The 26,687-nt window shown below is 42.2% G+C and overlaps 1 protein-coding gene across 1 annotated transcript in view; it reads right to left on the bottom strand.

Annotated features, from left to right (window-relative positions):
* Nucleotides 1–3,163: 3,163 nt before the first annotated feature.
* The window catches only part of DUSP16 (dual specificity phosphatase 16), a 79,594-nt gene continuing 56,070 nt past the window's right edge, over nucleotides 3,164–26,687 (bottom strand). Inside the window, exons 6-8 of the mRNA XM_057701747.1 lie at nucleotides 12,894–13,053; nucleotides 7,696–7,819; nucleotides 3,164–4,479 (exon numbers count right to left, since the gene is read on the bottom strand). Coding sequence (XP_057557730.1) covers nucleotides 3,312–4,479; nucleotides 7,696–7,819; nucleotides 12,894–13,053 — 1,452 coding nt within the window. The 3' untranslated portion in view covers nucleotides 3,164–3,311. The remainder of the gene's footprint in view (nucleotides 4,480–7,695; nucleotides 7,820–12,893; nucleotides 13,054–26,687) is intronic.

Genomic DNA, 26,687 nt, shown 5'->3' with positions numbered 1-26,687 from the left:
TCCACACGCCCTTTGTTCCTCTGTCCCATGCCCACCTCCATTTTTTGGCAAGGTCCTAGCCAAGACCAGCTCTTCTGGTCTTCATTCACCCAGTCTAATCCTTCTTGCTTTTTAATTTCCTTAAATCTAACTTCAACTCAGAAGCTTTTCACAACCAGCTTAAATGATGTCACCTGTGATTCTTCCTACAATCACTATCCTATCTGCTTGCGCTGAGGGTAAATGTTTTATTCCTTTAAGGTGTAATTCTTACTCCTGATGAGGCTGAGCTTCTAGTCTCATAAGTTATCATGCCCAGTGTCACTTATAAGCAGAGATGTCATTAAGATGTACATGGCAAGGATGGAGAACAGATATTTAAATAATTACTCTCCCTCAGTTTTTCCTATAAGAATTATAAAACTGTCCACATATTACATTAAAACATACCACAAATGTTTAAATGGTCTTTTTTCTTCCTACCTTGTACCTATTCTGGATTCCATCAGTCAGCAAACCTGAGGTTGCCTGAGGTTTCTATACCACAGTGTGCATCTGGCGTACACATTAAAGAATGAAGTCAGCGGCCATAGACTGTTAGCGCCTGAGCGCGTTCCCTGTGAGTGAGGGAGCCCGTGACACAGCAGACGATCTCAGCGCTTCATTTTGAGCTGAATCCTCCGACGGGAGGACAGCAGGCCAGGTCCCACACCACTGCCTCCTTTCCCACTCGGACGTGCTGCAGAGAGAGGTCCTTTCTCACATTTATGTATAAACAGGTACCAGTTTTGATTTTATTTCATCATATTAACATTCATGACACATCAGAATGAGAAATGCACAATTTAACCATTCAACAGCTTGCCTTACTCCAAAAGAACACTATATTCATATTAAACATTTATACAGTCTGTCCACCTAACTTTACAAATGTCCTAAACCATTTCCCAGCATTTCTCACATAGAAGTCTAGTTCTGCTGTATAAAAATCACCATTCTCTATCACCTGGCAGGCTCCAGGGCTCCCCACTCCGATTCCACACTGCAGAGAGTCAGCCACCCACGCGGCTCTGGGGCTGGCCAGAGAGGCTGCCCCCTTGGCAGGGCCGGTCTCTGTTCCAAGGGCTGATTATTAGACATTCGTGATCAAGGACTAAAGGCTGTAGCATAGGGCCACATCGGTCACAGGAAGGAAGGGGACCATGGCCAAGAAATACCAAATGATGGAAGGCCAGTTCTGCCCTCAGATCTCATGAAAACCAAATCCCACAACCCTCCTGAAACATACGACATTGGAGCCATTAATCTCATGTCTCAAAAATGTTCCACAGTGGTGACCAGACTCTGGAAGCAGGGAGCTGTTACACATTTGGTGCGTGTGTACATAACACATCAAAAGTTACTGTGTGAAACCTGATGTCTGATTACATCCAAAATTTACAGGTATGTAGAAAAACTAAATCACTTAACAGAACTTTTCCAGTATGTTAACAACACACTCCCTACGCGGTTTACTCTCTTCATTTTATACCCATGTCCTAGCCCGTTATTTGTGCGTAACCACTTATGTTCTAGGAAGCTCATAACCGTCACAATCCAGTCAGTTATGCTGGTTTTAGCAGTCACCATACAAAACATGAAGTCACATCCGACTCAAAGGACTGTCCATTTTTCACACGTAGAAAAACCTGAGATGAGTCAGCAACTAGCTACACTTACAGTAAAGAACAACGCTAACACCCACCCACCACCCTAAAAAAAAAGCTGCTGACGTGAATTAAGGCTTCAAAACAGGACCAGACTGTAGCTGACAAAACGCAAGCCAGGAAGTTGAAAAGCAGGTTAAGTACTGTCACTTGTGTACTTGTTCTAATCACCTCCTATTTTCAGCTGCCAGGATTGATTCCATACAGTGATTGTAGGTCAAGGGCTGAGACCACTTGGTCCCGTTCCATTTTGATATGTCCCTTCTACTAAAAAATGCTGGGGATAGTTTCTGAGAATAGCTTGGCTATGTCTTTCCACTGTGCTTGCAACGCAACAGAATTCAACCACCTTCTCACCTTCCTATACTGCTTATTTCTGAACATTCCTTGCTTACCAAAGCCTCTCTCAGCCCTATCAGTATGAAAGTCTAAGTAAATTATAGAAGTACCACCTTCGTCGCAGCTAAGGGAAAAAACCACAGAGAAAGTAAGTGCCCTGCTTCTCTTCAGCAAGTCTACCTTCTCTAATCCTTCCACAGTTTTCTGCCTCTTTGTAGTTCCCTACAAAATTCTACCTTATTGTTCCATTTTCACAAAATGTATTTGTGCAATGAAACCGAAATGGAAAATATCTAGTTTGGCTGAGAACTTGAAGGTACTGCTGCTCTGCTACCAAATAAATTCACAGCTGGCTTGAAACCAAGTTAATCTTTATTTAAAGGATTAACAGTCCCATCCTGAACAACTCTTTGATTTATAAAGAGGGAGGTAGACGTGTTTAGCCTCCCAGCCTCAGCTTAAATCATGATGCTGCCAGACCCCTGGCTGTTAAGTTGATCCTAAATAGCTTCCTTTCTTTCTTCACAAAGCGGAAAAGAAAGAACAAATGAATGACCTCCATCCAGGCCACTGGAAATGTGTGCAGAGACTGTCTGAATTGGTCTGAAAGGTGTGATAGCTACCTACCTGTTCACAATGCCTAGAAAACGGGTCACCAGACCTGGTAGTGGTGAAAGCCCCGACTTTCTGTCTGAGGTACTGGGGTTGCTCTATTGTAGATCTTGGCAAGGTCCCTAACGGTCGGTCAGCAGAACGATGAGCGCATCGCTTGGCTGCCAGGTGCGCTTGGATTTGTGAATCAGCTTTGGATGTGATCATTTCTCTTGGATTTACCATTAGGTTCTGTTCCTAATAAGGTCTCCCCGCCCGACCCACAGGCTGGCTCAGTCTCAGCACTAAGGTGCACTACGGAAGGGACCGGACAGGACTAGAATTGGAGATCTCTTTGTAGCACAAGAAAATGGTGGGGGCGTCTGTCCTCTCACACCAAATAGAAATGGATTTAATAAGAAGAAGAGGATGTGCAATCCATTGCATAGAACTGTTTCATGGGTCTGGGGGAAAAGCTAGCCTCTGCCCTTCCACGTCTGTTGAGAGAAATATTAGCTGCTCTCTCAAACGCAGATGTTAAAAGAGAAAGGTGTCGATCCACGTTTTGCTTTTACACCATAGCTCCATTTTCCAAAAATATATATGTATATACATATATATATTTCAGATTTACAGGGAATATTTTTTTGTGAACAAGAAAAAAGTTGTCCATAGAAGTCACAAGGGTCTTTCTTCTCAGGAGACCTCGATGATTTCCATGCTGCCTGAAAAGCTCGACTGGCTGCCCACCTTCCCCAGTTCCTCCCGCGACCGGTTATCTGACATGATGCTCTCGCCGAACTCCATCTGGCAGCTTCTGCGTTTGAACTGCTTCTCGAAGGGGCTCTCCTCGTGCCAGCTGCGCCGGGAGTCGGCCCTGTCGCTGGGCTTGTGCCGCCGGCGCACGGAGTGGCCCGGGTCGCCGCCGCACGTGGGCAGCTGGCTGCAGCTGAAGGCGGGGTGGCCGGCGTGGCCCCCGTAGACGGCCGAGGCGGAGTAGAAGTGAGGGGGCTCCGGGGCGAAATACCAGCTCTTGGTCAAGCAGGGGGCGGAGGTCTGCGGGGCCAGGATGTCCGAGTGCCAGCCCTCGAGGCCCAGGCCGGCGGCGGACGTGGCCAGGTGCTGCTGGCTGGCGGAGAGGCCGAAGAGGAAGCGGGGCTGGCAGTGGTCCTCCACGCTCCCGCTGCGGTGCAGGGGCGACAGCAGCGGCCTCCCCGGGCGGGGCCGCGCGCCCTGGCCGTCGGCGGGCCTGGGAGGCTGGGGCTCCGGCGGGAGGCCGGCCTCCTCCCGGTCCGGGCTGGCCTCGGGCGTCTGCTCCGACACCTCCCGCACCGGGGAGAACTGGCACGGCTTGCCGGCGCCGTCCAGGGCGGAGGAGGCCTTGTAGAGCTCCAGGGCCGCCTCCGGGGAGGAGAGGCCGTGCAGGGGCAGGGGCGCGGCCGCGCCGGACGGCGGCGACACCGACTTGATGTCCAGGGAGAAGGAGCGCTTGAGGCGGCCGCTGTCCTCCAGCCTGTCCGAGGGCAGGTGGAGCCCGTTGAGCGCCTGGACCAGGGGGCTGTCGTCGGGCGGCGGCGAGGGCTGGGCGCCAGGCCCCCCGGCGGGGGGCGCAGACCGGGGCCCCACCGCCTCCGAGGGAGCGGGAGCGGGGCGGGCTCGGGGTGGCCCGAGGGGCTGCTGGCCTCCCTGGGCGCCCTCTGCGGCCACGGGGACGGGCTCGCTCGGCTTGTCCAGGTGCAGCAGCTTCAGTTTGCTCTTGGGCCCCGCCGCTCCGGTCTGGCTTTTAATCCTCTTCTCGTAGTCCAGGAGCTGGCCCAGAAAATTGAAGTTCGGAGATATTGTAGGTCTTTTTTCTTTCACAAATCTATGAGCAGAGGAAAAAACCAAAAAGGTTTAAGTTTGACAGCCACCTGTTATCTTAAGAATGTTACTAAGCTATAGTAAGTGAAGAGTTGAGATAGGGAATTACCAGACAGACCCTCCCCAGACCTTTGGAAGATGATTGGTTTAAAAGTTCAGAGAGGAAGAGATAATGGCGTCTGCATCAGGGAGCTTTACAGCCTGACCCAGGAGATGCTAGAAGGGGGGGGGGGGGGGGGCAGGCCCCAAAAGTTCTAGGTTCAGCCTCATTTTCAAGGACCCAAGGCTTCCAATGCAACTGGTAAGAGATGATTCTTCCCTCACCACCTGGGACACCCTCACCCCCCCTCGCCGGCGCTCCCATCAGAAGTACAGCTTAACAGCCATGTGCCACCTTCAGCTTCCCAATGTCAAAGTCCCCATAAGTCACTTCAAGACATTTCACATTTTAAATTAATGACCAAAAGAGAGGGTATCAGATGGTCAGAGCATCAAAGCACACACTTCCTAGTTCCTTCTCTTCATGTCAGTGTGATGGAATCACTAGCTCCGCAGTGGTCGCCATCTGCTAAGCATGCTAATGCATTAAAGAGAGCATTATCTCATTCAGCCCTCAGAACTACCCTCCGTCAGGTGGGTGTACTATCCCCATCACAGAGGTACACAAAGTCCTTATGTGACTTGCCCCGAATCACACAGCTGCTAAAGGATGGTGCTGGGATTCAAAACCAGGTCTAAATGCCTGGGTTCACGTCTGTAACCACCTTGTTAAAGAAGAGTCATCAAGGGATCAAAACTAGTAATAAACAGCTTTTACGTTTCATTGTAGGAACAAAGCCTCTTAGGAAATAGTAGATACATTCTTTAGTGGCCCCTGACCCTCCTGGACACTCCTCAGAAGATGCAGGAGTGAAACTACAGTGAAAATTTATATCTGAATAAGGAAGGAAAGAGAAAAATCAAGGAGTGGAGGACTGGAGGACGAGGAGTGATGCAGACACAGAGGACCGCCTCCTCAGTTCCTTCCTCAAGTGAGAAGCTGTTCAGGTAGCTCGTTTCTTTTTTCCAAGTTTTCCAATTTGAGAAAAACATCCAATTGTTACAACAGGCCAGGCTCCATGTGCCTTTATTTATTTTTGTTAAATTTTTTTAAAATAAGCTCTTTATTGCAGTATAATTGATTTACACTGCCTATATTTATTGATCCTTTATCACATGCAAACTAACTGCCTCTATCCAACAAGACACACAGAGTACTCCAATTCATGAGTCACTGAATGAAACCCCAGTCCTTGGTGGTGTCACTGGCTGCCTTCTGTCTGGAGAAAAGGGGGTAGGGGCAACCCAGTCAAAATTATACACTGCAAAATCTGGGCAACTCTATGGACAGCCGCTTGCAAATCAATGGGGTTAGAACACACCCTAGCACCATACACAAAAATAAACTCAAAATGGCTTAAAGACGTAAGACATGATACCATGAAACTCCTAGACAAGAATATAGGCAAAACATTCTCTGAAATAAATTGTACCAATGTTTCCTTAGGTCAGTCTCCCAAGGCAACAGAAATAAAAGCAAAAATGAACACATGGGACCTAATCAAGCTTGTAAGCTTTTGCACAGCAAAGGAAACCATAAACAAAACCAAAAGACAACCTACGGACTGGGAGAAAATATTTGCAAATGATGTGACTGACGAGAGCTTAATTTCCAAAATATACAAATAGTTCACATAGCTTAATAAAAACAAACAACCTAATGAAAAAACGGGCAGAAGATGTGAATAGACATTTCATCAAAGAAGACATACAGATGGCCAACAAGCCCATGAAGAGATGCTCATCATCGCTAATTACTGGAAAAATGCAAATCAAAACTACGAGGTACCGCCTCACACCAGTCAGAATGACCATCATCAAAAAGTCTACAAGTGACAAATGCTGGAGAGGTTGTGGAGAAAAGGGAACCCTCGTACACTGTTGGTGGGAAGGTAAATTGGTGCAGCCACTATGGAAAACAGTATAGAAGTTCCTCAAAACACTAAAAATAGAGTTGCCATATGATCCAGCAATCTCACTCTTGGGCATATACAGACAAAATTATAATTCAAAAAGATACATGCACCCCTATGTTCATAGCAGTGCTATTCACAATAGCCAAGACACAGGAACAACTTAAATATCCATTAAATATGGATAAAGATGTATATATACATATGTATAAATATATGTATATATATATAAACACACACACACATATATATAGACACACGCAATGGAATATTACTCAGCCATAAAAAATAATGGAATGATGCCATTTGCAGCAACATGGATGAACCTAGAGATTATCATACTAAGTGAAGTATTGTTAAGTCAGAAAGAGAAAGACAAATACCATATATCACTTATATGTGGAATCTAAAATATGATACAAATGAACATATCTACAAAACAGACTTGCAGACATACAGAACAGACTTGTGGTTGCTGATGAGGGTGGGGGAGGGGATGATTGGGAGTTTGGGATTAGCAGATGCAAACTACTATATATAGGATAGATAAACAACAAGGTCCTACTGTACAGCACAGGGAACGATATTCAATATCGTGTGATAAACCATAATGGAAAAGAATATGAAAAAGAATGTATATATGCGTATAACTGAGTCACTTTGCTGTACAGCAGAAATTAACACAACATTGTAAATCAACTATACTCCAATAAAATTTTTTTTTAAAAATCTGGCAACTATAGATTGCAGGAAGTTTTACTCAACAAGTGGAGTTTGACAATTATTTGGTTTTATACTTGCATATATTGCACTTTTTCCTCAGTGAAAGAGACACGAAGTCTGAATGAAGCACAGTAGTAATTCTATAATAACGATTCTCCTGGAGTGTTTTTTCTCATGTGTAAATGAGAACAAATGATATTTCCCCAACTCAAGTAACAGGATGCAGATCTCTGAATTTGCTGTTCCTTAAACTTAAAAAGTAACTGAGGATAAATTTGATACGTGGGAGGGCAGAATTAGTGCTAAATTATGAAACTGCATTTTTCTCCAATCTTTGAAAAACCATTTAAAAATTCAGTCACCTGTAAAGCATATAACTAAAATAATCATGATCTGCTTTAACGTGGATCCCCCCCCCCCCCACCATGTCTTCTCATGATTCAGGTCAAAGGAGAAGCTGCTCACCCAGGACCTGTTCCTCTCACCTGTAAGCTTCATCCAGGGACATGTCCATCCTCTTCATGATGTAGGCGATGGCAATGGTGGCCGAGCGGGAGATCCCTGCCAAGCAGTGCACTAGGACGCATCCGTTGGAGGCTTTTGCTTTCTCTGTATGAGCCAAATTTAAAAAGGATCACTAATAGCAACTTTGTTCAGCAGTGAAATCTTATTTTCATTTACTCACATGATGTCTTTCATCTGGCAACTCCAAGTAAAGCCGATCTGTTTACCTAGTTTTCCTCTCAATATTCTTTTACGGAGGTAGGGGAAGATGATTTCCCCACCATTTACATGTAGAACAGTGAAGGTCCACATGTGTTAATAAGCAATTTGTCCCTAACCCAAGCTGCTTATTCAGTACTTTTCACCATGTATTTTTTACATTATTTATTATTTTAATAACTTTCCCTGAGTATAAATCATACATTGTGATCACGATTGTACTCGTTTAGTGTAGAAAAGTTCAGAAATACAGAATAGTATAAAGAAAATAACATCCAAAATGCTAAGATTTAGCTAATATTTTGTTTACCCATATTGTCTGACACTTCAGCTTTTTTCGAATTAGAGATATTACATTTTTTCCAGTTTTGAGATATAATTGACATATAACGTATTTTAGGTGTACAGCATTATGACGATATGTATGAGATTAAATTAAAAATTTTTTTTTCATTTTAAATATATGTGACACACATTACCTTGTAAAAAGCAGGGAGGTAGAGAGGGGGAGAGACTTAATCACTGTGATACCACATCATGATGCAAAAAGATGGCAAGTCAAGCAATTTGTGAAATGCCGGCTCATAGAACCCACCTTCCTATAATTTCCCTATTTTTCTCTGGGAGACTTTTGTGTCATCAAGTGGCTCACTCAACTTTACTTGCTGAATTTAAGAAGAAACCATGTGTGTACCATGAATCAGGTTCAGTAGGTCAGTTTAATGAGGACCAAGGGAACTCTGACCTCTCCCTTGATATCCAGGAGATACTGTCTGCCTGCGTCATGCTGATTCCCCATGACATGGCAGGACTCGTGGACAGTGTTAGAACCAAGAACCAAGGAAATTCTATTGCACGGTACCGCCGTCTCTCACTGTAGATGAGCTTTAAAAGCTTTCTTGTGGGCATGGATGCAGTTATCCCACAGCCTGGAAACCACTACCACTTTAGCCAGCACTGTGATCGCCTCATTTCTGAACGATTATGTATGTGCTTACCCTTTACCTGTGCGCTGCTGCCGTGAGCTAAATTCTTGTTTTCATTGATAACTACCAAGTTTACTAAACCTCATGTTAAAGTTCTTGTGATTAACAAGGTACCCGAGGAGTCTGCTCTGACCGCTGAATGATACAAGGCTACTTTAATCTCGCCACCTCTGTTAAACATATGACAAATTTCCAGTGTATATGACTTATTGTCTGTTACGTACAAAACACCAAAGGGCTTTTAGGGAGTACATGAATAATCAAGGAGCTTCCCTTTATACAAAGAAATCAAACACAATAAAACAATAACCAACGAATACAAAACAACGTTGAAATGAAATAAGGACACACTATGCAACCTAATAGTATATAAACACAGGTACGGAATTTCCAAGACTTCCTGGGCCTACACAGCTCTCTTCCTCCTTTCAATTATAGAGTATTTCACCTGTACTGCTGTTAGTACTTCCTCTTTCACCTTGGCTGCTAAGAAGCTCAAAGCTAAGGTGTTCACTCGATTTCAATAGATAACTGTAACTGAGATTGTACTGTGCCTTTCCTAGTCCCATATTACTTGGTTCTTGACCTTCTATCCCATTTTAATGGGTATGTGTGTGAATGTGTATTTTCTTTTGATCCCAACCTCTTACTGTAAGCTGTTTCAAATTCTTGTTGGAAGTAGGCTGGCTTTAAATATTTTTTTAATGTTGACAGTATTCTCATTATTTTTAATAATTATCTCAAAACTAGACTCTAAGGACCAAGAAGGGTCTTACTTCTAATACTCCCCCAAAGGGTTTAACACTGAGCACACAGTGTGAACCCAGTAAATACTGGCTGGCTGACCAATACCTATTTTTTAAAAGGTAATCTTTATTTAAAAAAAATTTGAAAAAGCCTGGAAGGAAATAAAGCAATAATGATAACGTGTTAGGATGTTGCGGTTATAGGTTTCCTTTTCTCTGTTTTTCAGATTTTCTGCATGGTACTTATACTGTCTTTACAGTTACAACTGTTTTGATGCTGTATTTTAAAAATCGAATTAAAAAGTGATTATACTGCAATCAGGTTCATTAGAACACATTTCTTGGCAGAATCGAGTGCTAAACTGAGTCTCTTAAGGCAAAGGAAGTAATACCGGTAGACCTGGCAGAGAGGAGAAGGGAAACATTCGAGAAAGTCCCACGGTGTGGCTGGACAACCGCTCAGAAAGCCTTGGCTGGTGCGCTGGGTGGGAAGTGACCGGAGAGGAGGGTTCAGAGGTGGGGAGCAGGTGTTAGAGGGTCCAGCAATGTCGGGCTAAGGCCTCGAGGCAACTAAGGAGCCTCTGCAGGTTCCTGAAGAGGGGCAACAAGGCGGCGCTGATGGGAAAAACCAGAAACTGAAAAAAAGCAGGCAGCCACTACAACCATCCAGGAGTAAAAAAAGTATCTATTTTTTTCAATTTTATTTTTCAGTGTTTTCTATTTTACCGTTTCTAAGTTAAAAGAGAGAACGCGGATAACACATGAAACAGGTAAGAGGGAGACAGTGAGCGGGAGAAGTCAAAGAGGCTAAGGAGAAGGCAGTAATAACTGAGGTGACAGAGTACAACTCCAAGAAAAACAGAAAAGGACCTAGATAACTTTTTTTTTTTTTTTTTGTGGCACACGGGCTTAGTTGCTCCGCGGCATGTGGGATCTTCCTGGAGCTGGGATCGAACCCGTGACCTCTGCATTGGCAGGCGGATTCTTAACCACTGCGCCACCTAGGAAGCCCAGGACCTAGATAACTTTTAAAACAGCTACTATTTATTAAGAACCAATTACGAGTCAGGCACTTTGCAAGGTGTTTTACAGGCATTATCTATGTTAATCCGCACAATATCCAGGTTCGGTAGATACATTATCTTCAGTCTCCAGATTAGGAAACTGAGGAACAGAGAAGTTTTAATAACTCACCTAGAATCACTTAACTGCTAATCAAATACAGTTTGGCTCCAAAGTCCATACTCTTAATTACCTCCCTGTATGGCCTAGAGAAGCCCTGAGTTTGCCGTGGGTGGGGTGCGGCAGGAGCCTGTGCGAGCAGCCAGCTGGGCCAGGGGCCCTGGTCGGTGACTCAGAACACAGACGGCAAACGCGCTCACTGCTGCCTACATCCCCTAAGAGTAAAGGCAACACCCCATGAAAACTGAGTCCTTCCAACAAACCCAGACATTTATTGAAATTAAACCTGAATAATAAAAGGTATGAGCCTGTAAGTTAAGTCCTGGTACGAGGGTACGTCTTCAAATTATGTTCTCTGCCATGACTAACCATGGCTTAAAACGGCCTGGAGGAGACTAGCACCTCTAGTGAACGCGGGCTGCATGCCACAGTGGGCTGGAGGTCTTGCCCTGGATTGTCTGGGTGGGAAAAGGATGGTGGCCCTAACAGTAAATAGGGCCAAGCAAGTGAACTGCTGGGAAGTAAAAACATTTTCAGATCTATCATAAATGACGATAGGTATTTGGGTGGGCATTTCACCAACCTGGGACATGGTGAACGTCCTTTTGTATGAATTAAGAGTGGCCAATAGCTCCCATGAAAAACAGAAAGTAATTTGGGGGCAAAGTTATTCATATTCTCTCTTTTCTACAACCCTTCTACAGCTTAGACATTGTCATGACTTAACAGAATCAGGTTCTCTCCTAAATAGATTCTGAAATTGCACTTCTAGCTGATATTAGAGCCCATCATCTCTGGATCCACGGACATGCAATGTCAGCATAAACTATAACTGTCCTTTAAAGACAAACATTGAAGGATACGCTGAATATCTCCTAGAAGTAGCATGGTGGGAAGGATTAATCTGGGGAGTTTTGTTCGTGATTATTTTAATGTGAATTATCTAAGCCATTTATCTGCAGGTGTTTCACATGCTAATTAAAGAGGCGATGTCTTGGCAATCTGAAATCTTGGGGGAAAAAAAAAGAGGTCTGTTTCAGAATTATCCAAAGTTCCAAAAGCACTGTCTAGAAAATTCCTCCCTCAGGTGAAAGGATATACTGAGGGACTTAATTTACATAGTTTCACTGTTTGAAAGGAACTAGTTCTTTTTTTTTAAACTTTCAGTAACCGATTCAGAGTATTTGATTTCGGATGAGGGTGCTCGAACTTATGTGACTGGGAGAAAACCAACGACAACTCCTCACATGGACATCTAGTCACATCTTGCTATGCTGCTCAAGAGCAATGAACGCATCTCTTGGTTTAGCCACTTTCCACCAAAACCACATTTCAAATACATGTCATCGATTTCCTATCAGCAGGCCTGACCCTGAGGCACCAAAACATTACAACAGCACCGGAGGCTGGGAGTCGGGGAGGCTCCAGGGCTGACGGGCCCAGCGAGCAGAACAGAGTACGGTCCAGGCCACACCCTGTCACAGCCAACGCCAAGGAATGACCACACAAGTAAGCGTGTGTGTGTGTGTTGGAATTTCATTAGATCCAATACTACTTGAAATTACTGGCACACGGACTGAAGCTTAGGAATCTTGTGATGTAAAGACTTTAAGTGTAACGGGATTTGTTTTCACAGGATTTGACTTTTCTCTGGGGAAAATACAGCAGCAAGGCAAAGGCAGTTTAAGGAATGCCACCACAGTTTCCAAAAGTCCAAAAGGATTTGACAAGTAGGTAAAAAGTTTAATCCTGAGAGTTTAACTGATTTTCAATCACTTGCAAATACACAATCACAGATCCCATGAGGCTGAACCCTGGTAGTGCTGCAGTTAGCTAGGATGTCACAAGGCCAGTCCCTTAGGGACGGCACGGCGCACACAGCACCTTGGCCACTAAATGAGGTAAGCAGCATCACGTATTGTTTTCAGACTTGAAATCTATGAAACAGGTTCCTTTTCTCTAATGAAAAAAGGGGAGGGAGGGAGGGATATACCTATACATGACACTGTAACCCGAAGGGCTTGTAATTTCACTTGAGCTACTTACCAATGAAATCTACTGATGTGTCCAACCATGGCAAAATTTTCTCACAAAAGCTATCGTTCACAGGCACTCGCAGGAAATGAGATTCGGGGATGAAGTCAGGCTTGGGACAGGTATTGCTGGCATTCAACACATAACCAATCCCATTCTGTTGCATCAGCTCCTAGGGAGGTAAAGAGCAATTAAAATGACTAATATACTGGCATGATCATTTTTAAAGAGGAAAGTTTAACATAATCATTAAAATGACTAATTTCCCTGACACAATCAAACTGCATTCAACTGGTGAAATCCAAAGACCTAGCACAATGACATGGAAAGACAAGTTGAAAGCAGAATTTTTTTTAGCTGAAGTATAGTTAATTTACAATGTTGTATTAATTGCAAGTGTACAGCAAAGTGATTCAGTTATACACATACATATTCTTTTTCAGGTTCTTTTCCATTTACAGGTTATTATAAGATATTGAGTATAGTTCCCTGTGCTATACAGTAGGTCCTTATTGTTTATCTATTTACATACAGATTTATCCCTCCCCCCCACCTTTCCCCTTTAATCATAAGTTTGTTTTCTATGTCTGTGAGTGTGCTTCTGACTTGTAAATAACTTCATTTGTATCACTTTTTTTTTAGTTTCCACATATAAGTGATATATTTGTCTTTCTCTGACTGACTTCACTTAGTACGATAATCTCTAGGTCCACCCATGTTGCCACAAATGGCATTATTTCATTCTTTTTTATGGGTGAGTAGTACTGATTTTATATCTATATCTATAGATGATAGATAGATAGACAGACAGACAGACAGGCTTAGCAAAAAAGTTCATTTAGGTTTTTCCATAACATCTTATGGAAAAACCCAAACCTTTTGGCCAACCCAGTTATACACACACACACGCACACACCCACTCACACACACATCTTCATTATCCATTCATCTGTTGACGGGCATTTAGGTTGCTTACATGTCTTGGCTATTGTAATTAGTGCTACAATGAACATTGGGGTCCATATATTTTTCAAATTATGGTTTTCTCCAGATATATGCCCCGGAGTGGGACTGCAGGATCATATGGTAACTCTATTTTTATTTAAGGAACCTCCACACTGTTTCTCCATAGCAGCTGTACCAATTTACATTCCCACCAGCAGTGTAGGAGGGTTCCCTTTTCTCCACACCCTCTCCAGCATTTATTATTTGTAGACTTTTTGATGATGGCCATTTTGACTGGTGTGAGGTGATACCTCATTATAGTTTTGATTTGTATTTCTCTAATGATTAGCAATACTGAACATCTTTTCATGTGCCTCTTGGCCATCTGTATGTCTTCTTTGCAGAAATGTCTATTTAGGTATTCTGCCCATTTTTTGATTGGTTGTTTCTTTTTTTATATTACGCTCTATGAGCTATTTGTATATTCTGGAAATTACTTCCTTGTCAGTCACATCATTTGCAAATATTTTCTCCCATTCTGTAGGTTGTCTTTTCATTTTGTTTATAGTTTCCTTTGCTGTACAAAAGCTTTTAAGTTTAATTAGGTACCATTTGTTTATTTTTGTTTTTATTTCCATTACTCTAGGAGACAGATCCAAGAAAATACTGCTGTGATTTATGTCAAAGAGTGTTCTGCCTATGTTTTCCTCTAGGAGTTTTATGGTTTCCAGTCCTATAGTCTTTAATCCATTTGAGTTTATTTTTGCATATGGTGTTAGAAAATGTTATAATTTCACTCTTTTACATGTAGCTGTCCAGTTTTCCCAGCATCACTTACTGAAGAGACTCTTTTCTCCATTGTATCGTCTTGCCTCCTTTGTCACATACTAATTGGCCATACGTGTGTGGGTTTATTTCTGGGCTTTCTATCCTGTTCCATTGATCTGTATGTCTGTTTTTGTGCCAATAACATACTGTTTTGATTACTATAGATTTGTAGCATAGTCTGAAGTCAAAGAGTGTGATTCCTCCAGCTCCATTCTTCTTTGTCAAGATTGTCTTGGCTATTCAGGGTCTTCTGTGTTTTCACACAAATTAAAATTTTTTTTTGTTCTAATTCTGTGAAAAATGCCTTTGGTAATTTGATAGCAATTACACTGAATCTGTAGGTTGCCTTGAGTAGTATGGTCATTTTAACAATATTGATTCTTCCAATCCAAGAAAATGGTATATCTTTCCATCTGTGTTGTGTTCAATTTCTTTCATCAATGTCTTACAGTTTTCAGAATACAAGTCTTTTATCTCCTTAGGTAGGCTTATTCCTACATATTTTATTCTTTTTGATGACTTGGTAGAGATTGTTTTCTTAATTTCTCTTTTGTGATATTTTGTTGTTAGTGTATAGAAATGCAAACATATTTCTGTATATTAATTTCATATCCAGCAACTTTACCAATTTCATTGATGAGTTCTAGTTTTCTGGTAGCATCTTTAGGGTTTTCTATGTATAGCATCATGTCATCTGCAAACAGTGACAGTTTTTGCTTCTTTTCCAATTTGGATTCCTTTTATTTCTTTTTCTTCACTGATTTCTGTGGCCAGGACTTCCAAATCTATGTTGAATAAAAACGGCAAGAGTGGGCATCCTTGTCTTGTTCCTGATCTCAGAGGAAGAAAATGCTTTCAACTTTTCACCACTGAGTATGATGTTAGCTGTGGGTCTGTCATATATGGCCTTTATTATGTTGAGGTATGTTCCCTCTATGCCCACTTTCAGAAGAGTTTTGTTTTTCTATCGTAAATGGATGTTGAATTTTATCAAAAGTTTTTCTGCATCTACTGAGATAATCATATGATTTTTATTCTTTGTTATATTCTTTGTTAATGTGGTGTATATCACACTGATAGATTTGCAGATATTAAAAAACCCTTGCATCCCTCGGATAAATCCCACTTGATCATGGTGTATGATCCTTTTAATGTATTGCTGGAGTCGGTCTGCTAGTATTTTGTTGAAGATTTTTGCATCTATGTTCATCAGTGATATTGGCCTGTAATTTTCTTTTTTTGTGACATCTTTGTCTTTGGTATCAGGGTGATGGGGGCCTCACAGAATGAGTTCAGATGTGTTCATTCCTCTGCAATTTTTTGGAATAGTTTGAGAAGGACAGATGTTAGCTCTTCTGTAAATGTTTGGTAGAATTCACCTGTGAAGCTATCTGGTCCTGGACTTTTGCTTGTTGACAGTTTTTAAATTACTGATTCAATTTCAGTACTAGTAACTGGTCTGTTCATATTTTCTATTTCTTCCTGATTTAGTCTTGGGAGATTGTACTTTTCTAAGAATATGTCCATTTCTTCCTGGTTGTCCATCTTATTGGCATACAGCTACTCACAGTAGTCTCATAATCCTTTGTATTTTTTTGATGTCAGTTGTAACTTCTTTGTCACTTCTCATCTTATTTATTTGGGCCCTCTCCCTTGTTTTCTTGATGAGTCTGACTAAAGGTTTGTCAATTTTGTTTATTTTTTCGAAGAACCAGCTTTTAGTTTCACTGATCTTTTCTATTATTTTCTTAGTTTCTACTTCATTTATTTCTGCTCTGATCTTTATGGTTTCTTTCCTTCTACTAACTTTGGGTTTTGTTTGTTCTTCTTTCTCTAGTTGTTTTAGTCGTAACATTTAGGTTGTTTGAGATTTTTGTTTGCTGAGATAAGTTTGTATCACTATAAACTTCCCTCTTAGAACTGCTTTTGTTGCATCCCATAGGTTTTGGATCGTGGTGTTTTCATTTTCATTTGTCTCTAGGTATTTTTTGATTTCCTCTTTGATTTCTTCAGTGATCCACAGGTTGTTTAGTAGCATATTGTTTAGCCTCCATGTGTTGGTGTTGTTTGCAGTTTTTTTCTTGTAGTTGATTTCTAGCCTCATAGCATTGTAGTTGGAAAAGATGCTTGATATGATTTCAGTTTTCTGAAATTTATTGAGGCTTTAAAGCAGACTTTTTTTAAGGGCAAAAAAGGCTGTTTAAAAGATCACACATCACTAATATAGTCAACTCTCTATTATCTTCATTAGTAGAGTGAGAAGTGGAACAAACAATAGAAAATAAAACCACAACAGTTTACTATGACTTCCTCCACCCCCTTGGCAATTATGTATTTATTATGACCGTGTTAGATGTGATCTACAAAATGCATGTCTAAGTGCACTGATTTTCAATATTTGGGGGTATGCTATAATACTTTTGTTTGTTTTGTTTATTTTGTGCTATGACTTCAGAATATATGCACACACAACGAGAACATTTTCTTCCCAAACTGAACATGCTGGCTGTTCTCTAAGATACACTCCTGGGCCATCTTCTGGCTCTAAATACTCTCTCTGAAGGTTGACTCTATTTCCATAGCTTTAATTATCAGCTCTACATGCTGATGACTCAAATAAATAAACACACACACACCCTCTTCAATTTTCGATATGTCTTCCACTGCTTCCTGGATATCTCTATCTCTATTTGGATGTTCTTCAAGACTTTCAAACCCAAAATGTCAGAAACACAGCACATTCTCTTTCTCCCTTCTCTGCCTTGAATTCTTGTTTCCTCTCTCTAATCCAAAATTGTTTTTTAGTAATAACATCCGCCCAGGCACTTGTGCTAGAAAATGGGATCATTTCATCCTGTTTCTCTTCCTCACCACCCCCATTCAGATGTTGCCAAACCCTCCTAGTATCACCCCTCCCGTCCACCCTTTCTCTCTATTCCCAGTTGCTGCTCAGTGGTCAGCCTGCACCATGGTAGCAAAAAAGCCAACGGGGAGCTCTTGGAGTTTGCAGTGTTTTCTTCTCCAAATCTTATACTGAACAACGACTAAAGTAACCTTTCTCGTAATTATACACGAGCTACGAGCTTTATCCACCCTTAGTTTTGTTGTGTCTCACTGCCCACTCCTGCCCCATACAACCTCCACATCCCCACCACATGTGCACCCCCTCCTCGATGTCGTTCACACAGTTTCTGAGCTCAGCAGGCCCTGTTCCTCTTCCTGATGGCTCTTCCTACTTTAAGTTAACCTTACTGTGAACCCCTTCTACTGGTGCATAATTAACCATTCCGTTCTCTGCCCATCCAGAGGACTTTGGACATGCTATTAGTAAAGCGCCAAGCATACTATGTTATCATTAGCAGATAATTCTTGTCTCTCCTATTAAGTAGTGAAGTAGTGAGATGCTGGACTGATTCTTGCTTGTTTTTCTACCTTCAGAATCAGGTACATAATTGCACTTAGTACGTGTTTGTTCAACTAACATCCCGTCTACCATTTTCCAGGCAAGCCTATACAACCCGCTTCATTTAGCCATCCATTGCTGCCTCTCCGGAAATGTTCTTGGCCTGAAATCATTCTCTTCTGAGCAACTCTGGTCACTTCTTCCTTTGCCTGGAATGCTACCTCCTCTATCAATCTGTTCCAACTCCAACTACCTGAAGGACAGTTGGTAACTTTCTCCCTATTTTAGCCTCCCATCAACTCCCTCATCCCTTCATTTACCACATTTGGCACAATAAATATATTCTGCTTTACATAAAAGGTAAACTGAGTAAATCTAGATCAGGAGTGCAGCCCTCGCAACTGGAAGATGACAGTGTCAACAGCTTTTGGAACTCGGCGCGCTCCTCAGAGTGACCGCCCCTTGTCTCCTGAAGGTCTCGTAGGCTCCCGTTAGCTTAACAGTCAGGCTGGGGAGATCTCAGTGGTGTTTACAGTAACTTTTAGATGTCTGTACGTGAGCAACGGTCACACTGTTTTCTACTACCACAGTGTTCCCCACCAAGAACAGCAGCGTTACTGGCAATAAAAGACTTTCAGGCCTTTCTCACCAATGCTCCTTAAAGAAGGGAAACTTTTTACATGTCCTTCTCCTTTCCATCAACAGTACAACAAAGATTTATTAACTTAAAAGTAGTCTGATAATAAAGACAGGAGTTTTTGAGGAGAGAGGCTGACGCGAGCAGTTACCTACTCTGCACAATCACAAGACCACAGGCAGTGCTCACAGAGGACAACACGGAGGTGTGACAAGTCAGTACAGCGTCAAATGTGATTTCCACACAGAAAGTCCACAACAATGGACACTTCTGACAAGGAGCCTAAGAGACTGCATTTTGTAGAAATGACCATTTAACCTAAATTCAATTAAAAAAATCTGTTGGGCGCCTTTGCTACAGGCCTATTAACAGTGTACTAGTATGGCACTTGGAACACATGAATAAAACAACATCTAAGATCACTGAATGCCGACTCTGTACCCGGTGCTGTGCTAAGCATTTAAATGGACTGTCTCATTTAATCCTCACAACCACCCTTTGACGTGCATACTATTATTATCCTCATTTTAAAAATGAGGAAACTGAGGCTTAGAGAGTTTATGTAATGTTTCCAAAGTTACCAAGTGGTCCAGTGTCAAAATTCAGATCCAGATATGTTCATCTCCCGAATCTGTCCTCTTCATTACCATACTCTACTGAAGTTCTTTTTAAAGCAAATTAGATGGAGCAATACAGTAACTAGCCTACCTACAGACTTTCTTTTTAACCAAATGAAGTAACAGAATATAAAGTTTTAATTTCCGCCTTTTTAACTGGAACCAGCTAGGAAGTAAAGGAGCACCCCCTCTGGGCATGGACTTCTCGGACGAGACTCATCAGTCCTATTTTGCTTCTTTTCCCCCTGATTGTCGCCTCAGTTGCAGCCACAGGCATCACAGCGTGGCCCTGCTGCCACGTTCACACTGGCATCTGTTGCTCCAGGCTGCGGCCGGGCGGCCTGCGTGCACATCCCCTGGCCTCACCCGAGGCTGCCAGGCGCCCAACGGCCACGGCCGAACGGAAAGGAAATGCAGAAAAGGAGTGGTTCTGACCTCGTGTAAGAAATATCAGTCACCCAAGCGTCCAACGATGCTTATATGTCTCAAAGTCTAAAACAGTGTACCATGAGAGATGCATTTAAGTAGTAGCTTTATTTTAGTAACTGGTATAAGGGGGAAGGGGACATTCATGAGTTCAAATGGAGGGAAAAGAAAATAAACACGAAACAAAATGAGAAAAAATGGTAGTTTCTACATCAGTGGAAAAAGTGAGTTAAAGGAAGAAATCACTAAAAATGTTACATAAATACATAAAACATTTTAACTCAAAACATAAATGTTCATTAATTTATTAATTTCTGATGCAGGACCTTGGTGTTTTTTTAAAATAGGTTAGCTGATTGGAGTTCTTAAGCAAATCACAACCAATTGCATCTACCACTTATAGTTTCCATTCATTAAAGAGCAAGAACTAGTGAAACAATATCAGTACAGAATCTTCTGGATTATGACTGTCCCCTAAATATCCTACAGCTGACGTCCCCCACCTAGTAAGACAGAAAAAACGTAGAGCGATTTGTCTTTCCTGAATCTTTTGAAAATATTTAGCTTAGGTCATAGAAAAACAGTGTCCTTCCTCATTCATATTTCATCCGTGTATGCAATATTTTAATTAATGTACATTGTTACAATAACAAGTACCCTGGCCTAAACAGGTCTGAGAACAAACACAATTGCCTCCTGGTGAGCAAACTATTCAAAGGCGGGAAGTAGCCCTGCGATGGCCCAGAGCCCACTGCTGCCAGGAGACAGGTGTCCACCTGCCGAGGGCGGCAGAGCAGAGGGGTGGGGTGATGCAGGCTTCTGAGGTGTCACGTGACTGTTCTGGTCACTTCTCTCCTGATTACGTTCATGGCCAGGCATGCAAGTGGCCGAGAGGGCATCTTATGTCAATGTTCCTGACAGAACTGGGATGGAGCTACAAGTATGAAGAATGGGTCTGTTTTATAGAATAATGATTGCTTTTACTCAGAGATAGAGGTCTGTGACTTCCTACTACATTATAAGAAATTTATGTAATTCATTCAGTTTTGTTTCAGTGTCTTGCATAAAGCATACATAACGCAATATTACTCTGTCCCATAATTAAATGTCGTAATCCTTAGGCTTCCAGAGAGCAGTCATGCTGTTTAATATTTAGCTCAACCTGGTGCTCGGTCGGCTAATACGTGCTTCCTACTGATAACACAATCTTTCTTCTCTGGCCTTCAAATATCCTTCCGACACAGTGGCCGCTGAGTTCTCTGAACACCTCACCTTGCCCACTCCCCTCCCCGGAGGCCTGGTCTGGTCTCTGCCATTACCAGTAACCGCAGCCTCACACAACCCACTGCAGGATCCACCTCCTTCCTTCCAGCACACTCTCACCTCTCCTGGAGTCCCTCAGCTCCCCCAGGACCTACAATCTTGCTCCTACCGCCTTTTCTCTGTCCTTCATCCTCATGACGTTGGTCCTTCCTTCGTGGGCCAACTTAAATTCTGTGGCCAGTCGTTACACAGCTGACCCTTGAACAACTCGGGTTTGAACTGTGCGGGTCCACTTTTACACGGTATTTTTCAACAGTACACAATACAGTATTACAGGATCCGTGGCTGGTTGAATCCGAGGACGCAGAGGCCCTGCAGATGGGGAGGGCTGACCATAAATGATACGAAGATTAACCCCTGCACCGTTCGGGGGTCAACTGGAATCCCTCCCTTGCTGTCCCCTCAATTGCCGTGTCCCCCTGTCGCGTCCCCAACACTCACCTGTTAAACCTGGTTCACCTCCGAGTCTGCATCTGCACCCGGGCAGCTGCATGTGGCCCGAGAGAAACACCCAGCAAGCCTGCTGCTGGGCACCTTCTGGTCACGCTCCTCGGCGGGCACTGTATGGCCCTGGCCTTCACCTGGCCTCTCGCCTGCATGCCATCCCACCTCTCCCCCTCCCTCTTCAAACGCTGTGTACGTCCTCCTTCACCCTCTCTCTGTGCTCACGGAGATCTTGGTTCCTACTCACTGGGAAAATGCAAACAACCAGAGGCAAATGTTGATAAACTGCCTCCACCACTTTCCCTTCTGCCAGCACATGTGCCTCTAAACCCCGCTTCCTCCTGTTACTGTGGGTGAACTCGGTGTGCAGGACAAGCACATGGGTACCAGTTCCAGAAAACCAAGAGCACAGCTTAGCACGTGCCTGTTTATTACCTGAATGACCTTGCAGGGGTTACCTAACCTCCTTCAGCTTTTGTTTCCTTGCCTGTAAAATAGGACTAACGATGTCCATTTTGTAAAGCTATCACGAGGATAAAGTGACTGGTGTGTAATATACGAGTTTCAATAAATGTTAGTTCCCTTACTTTATCTTATTTCTAAAATAGTTTGTGGGAATGTAATCTGGTACAGCCACTATGGAAAACAGTATGGGGGTTCCTCAAAGAACTAAAAATAGAACTACTGTATGATCCAGCAATTCCACTTCTGGGTATTTATCCAAAGGAAACAAAAATACCAACGCCAAAAGACATACGTGCCTCTGTGTTCATTGCAGCACTATTTACAAAAGTCAAGACATGGAAACAACATAAGTGTCCACTGATAGATGAATGGATAAAGAAGACATGGCATTGTGTATACAATGGCATATTAGCCTTAAAAAACAGAGAATCTTGCCATTTGTGGCAACATGGATGAACCTTGAGGGCATTACGCTAAGTGAAGTAAGTCAGACAGAGAAAAACAAATATCGTATGATCTCACTTACACGTGGAATCTGAAAAACAAAACCTTAATTCATAGAGAACAGATTAGTGGCTGCCAGAGGCACTGGAGGGGAGGAGTAAAGGTGGTCAAAAGGTACAAACCTCCACTTACAAGTTAAGTCATGGAGATGTAATGCAGAGCACGCTGATTATAGACAATAACACTGTATTGTATATCTGAAAGTTCTCATCACAAGAATAAAATGTCTAACTATGTATGGTGGTGGCTGTTAACTAGATTTATTGTGGTCATTCAGCAATATATACAAATATTAAATCATTACGTTGTATACTTGAACCTAATATGATATACCTCAGTTATATATCTCAATAAAAAAACTTATAAATATGTTGTTATAGATTATATCTCAATAAAGTTGTTGCCCACCCACCGACAAAGCCTATAATGTATATTTTTCACTAATTCAAACTGTCCTTTCTCCTAACTGGCCTTAAGTAGGGAAATGACACTGAATGTAGCAGGCTGGGTGTAAAAAAGGGTTCAGCTGTAAAGTAGAAAAGGCTACCCCCTGAGAATTTAAAAAATAGATTCTAGTTTCAAAACACAATTAAGAAAATGTTCAAAATGTATTTTTATGAGTCAAAAATATAAATCTTAATTTTACTACTATGTCTTGCATTCACTTTTGTTCCCCTTTAAGTTTCTTTCTCCTAAACCATGAAATAAACTTTCCCCTGTAGTTGGACTAATTTTTAAATATAGGCTCTATGCTCTGTTGATACAGACTGTGGAATAATATATGGAATATAGCTTAACATACAGCCTTAACAAAACTGCTCTATTTGGTCAAGTTTCCCATGTTCATCTATGCTGAGGACAGAGATCCCATTAAATCATGCAGGCACTGCAAATCTAGATAAAGGAATTGTAATGTTTCTCTCTGAAGTCAGTTTCATGAGTGAGTTCACATTTGCCACTCCTCTTGCCTTCAGAATTGACCTACTTCCTCCAGCCAGCCTTCCTCAACCAGCCACACCCTCTGTGTCCACCACACACCCTAGACCCTTGTATCCTCCACCTGGTGGTGACAGTAACAGTGTCCCCATGAACCAGGAACTGCGCTTGGTGCCCAGCATAATGCCACGTCACTGGGGCCTCGCAGGAACACCAGGAGGCAGGAATCATTTCAGTCTGCAGGAGAAGCAGCAGATTCGGTCACGTGGCTCAAGTGCTCGGGCGGGCAAGGCGGAGACCTGGGATGCGAATCCGCCCCGGCCAAAGCCAGCTCTCCCGCCTGCCCTGTCCCCTCGTCTTGTGATTTACTGTCTCAGGAACAGGTCTTGTCTAACCAACCTGCACTCTGTATGGCATTCTACACACCGTGGACACTGAATAAATACTTTCAATGATCATTTTGATGACATGACCTTTTGTCTTCCTAGAGCACAGCAAACCCTGAAGGCAGTATTTGGCCATGCGCTGTCTAGGCTACAGCCTCACTCTCGTAAGAAAACACCAGAGAAAGTGGCAGTAGTCCCGGTGATGGGCAGAACAGCAAGGCAGCCCAGGAAAGCCAACTTCGCACGTTAAAAGACTGAAATACAGCCAGTCCCCTATGTACGAACCTTCAAGTTCCAAATTTTAAAAGATACAGATGTATTATAAATCTACTACAGTACAGTACTACACAGCCGACTGTGTTAGTTGGGTACCAAGGCTAACTTTGTTGGACTTACAAACACACTCTCGGAATGGAACTCGTTCGTATGTAGGGAACTTACTGTAAGAAGCTACCCAAAGAATACTGACAGTACCCTGTTTAAAATGGGGAAAGACGGGCAGAGTGGCTTTAGTGAAGAAGCTGTAGAGGTTCTAGCTCAGGAACTACTTGCAGTAGGTAATTCTGTCATACGTTCTGTGTAAGTGTGAAACAAAAGGGAGAAAAAAACATCAAGAACTTTTGTCTTTCCTGTTATAACTAGAGATTCTGGTTCAAGCCCCACTCAGTCAGATGTGAACTGGGCACCAGCAAACTGCTCTAGTGTAACTGCTATTCCTGTTCCAACTCCAGTACAAAGCCCAGAGGAGGACAGATTCTGGGAAGCAAAGCACAGATGTGAGGGGAAAGGAAGAGTGTTCTTTGTGCTACCAGTGCCTTCTCACAGTCTTTTACAGAAGAGCCAAGTCTTTGAGACATAGGTAAAAACAGTTACACGCTCCAAGTATCAACCTGCACCATCTGATGTGTGGAAGCCACAGCCACATGCTTACCCACAGTGAGAGGTGCAGTGACCATAAGATACATACCAGATTCAAAGACCTAGTTCCAAAAAATGTAAAGTGCCAATAATTTTAGATTGATTTCATGTTGAAATGATAATATTTAGATATAAGGTTGATAAGTGTTATTTAAATTAATTTCAACTGGGGTTTTTTGTTTGTTTTTACTTTTAAAATAAGCTACCGGAACATTTTGGATTATATATGTGGCTTGCATTATACGTCTATGGGATGGTGCTGGTATAGAATATGCTGTAGAGAAAGCAGGGGGAAACAAATCTCAGTCTGATTCAATAGACTGTTAAGATTTGTCAGTCCTTCACAACAGCCTGTTATAGAGATTTCCATTTCCATAAGGATTTCTGGTGTTCTATAAACACAGGACTTAGAGCCAGAGCAGCTTGGGTTCGAGGATGATGTCTGCCACTCACCAACTTTGAGGTCAATGACCTTCTAGCCACAAAATCTTGGGTAAGTAAGTGACATAACTCAGGGCCAACCTACCTCCAAATCCTATTATGAGGGTTACATGGAATAACATAAAAAGCCTAGCATTTTAAATGATAAACACAATTATCCTAAGAAAAGTTCTGTGACATGCTTTTAACATATTTTGGTGGCAATTTATTAAAAAATAAATAAATGAAGACGATGACTAATAAAACTAGTAGTCTCGTGGTGGTTGTTCTCAAAGATTTCAGCTTCTAAGCTTGACTAAAAAGGAATGTACTATTAGGGAAGATTACAACATCTTCGTCTTTGGAGATCTTCCAGAAGAAGAGAGCATATTACTTCTCCTGGAAAGCTGAAACCAGAGAGTAGAGCAGCAAGATGAGTTGATGCTGTCTTTGAAAGAGAGGTTTCTAAGGACTCTTAAACGTCCAGTTCTAAAACTCATCAGCAGGGTGATCTTGTGGAATTCATTGGACGTTTCTGGAATAATGATTTCCTCATTACTGAATGAAGGAGGCTGACTAAACGATCTGTAAGATCCCCTCCAGCACTAGGACTCTTCTCAACAATGAATTTAGAGGTGACATACATAGAAATTTCTACTCAGCACTTTGAAAGCACTCTTCCTTCTCACCACCCTCTGGTCTGCACATAGGTAGGTTTTAAAGCAGCTTTCTCAGTCTTCCAGATGACTCCTTGCTCAAACTGTTTTCCCACGAGCTTCCATAAACTCATTCTCCCCCTACAACCATTTCCTCTCAAGGAATCTATGTGTGTATCCTGTTTAGCATACAGACATTTAGAAGCCAACTAAAAATAGAAAACTATCCCCCCACAACTTCAGGTTCCAGTCTAACTGCTCTCACCCAGCTGGTGCTCACTTAGCTGTTACTGGACACATCTGTTGAACCTGGAAAAAGGTATGCAGCAAAATCAATGTGCCATTTCACTGAATGTCAAGAGTAACAAAAATGACCTATAGCGCAATTATTTGTAAAATCTACCTGCCAACTGACTGGTTAAGTTTTACTGGGGGTAATTCTGAACAGGATTCTTAACTAGGAATTTTATTTCATTTTATTTTATTTTCTGAGGATTAAATAAAGCATCTCCAGCTTTGCCTGGAGGGATGCGTGTGACTTAGGAAATTAATTTTACTTTCTGTGACATAGTTTGCTCCTCCTTCAAAGAGAACATAAAAATCACGTGCTCAAAGACATCGTGACCCCATCAGAAAGGATCAGTGTGAGCAAAAGCTATCAAATTTCAAATACCTCACAGTAAGAGCAGACATATTAACCACAATGTCCAGCCTAAATTTTGAAGAGGCAGTTTTGAGAACAAAAAATTAAAAAAAAAAAAAAGGAGCAAAAAGAATACCTCGTTGCTGCCCAGCAGTAGGGTGTTTTTGCCTTCCACGTGCTAAAGCAAGCCCACCTGCAAGCTCATTTTATGGTCAGCCCAATTCTTTCAGCTACTCAAGCAGAAATGTGATGGCA

Source organism: Hippopotamus amphibius, chromosome 12, assembly GCF_030028045.1.
Source record: "Hippopotamus amphibius kiboko isolate mHipAmp2 chromosome 12, mHipAmp2.hap2, whole genome shotgun sequence".
Taxonomy (NCBI): domain Eukaryota; kingdom Metazoa; phylum Chordata; class Mammalia; order Artiodactyla; family Hippopotamidae; genus Hippopotamus; species Hippopotamus amphibius.
This window is presented reverse-complemented; position numbering and strand designations above follow the sequence as displayed.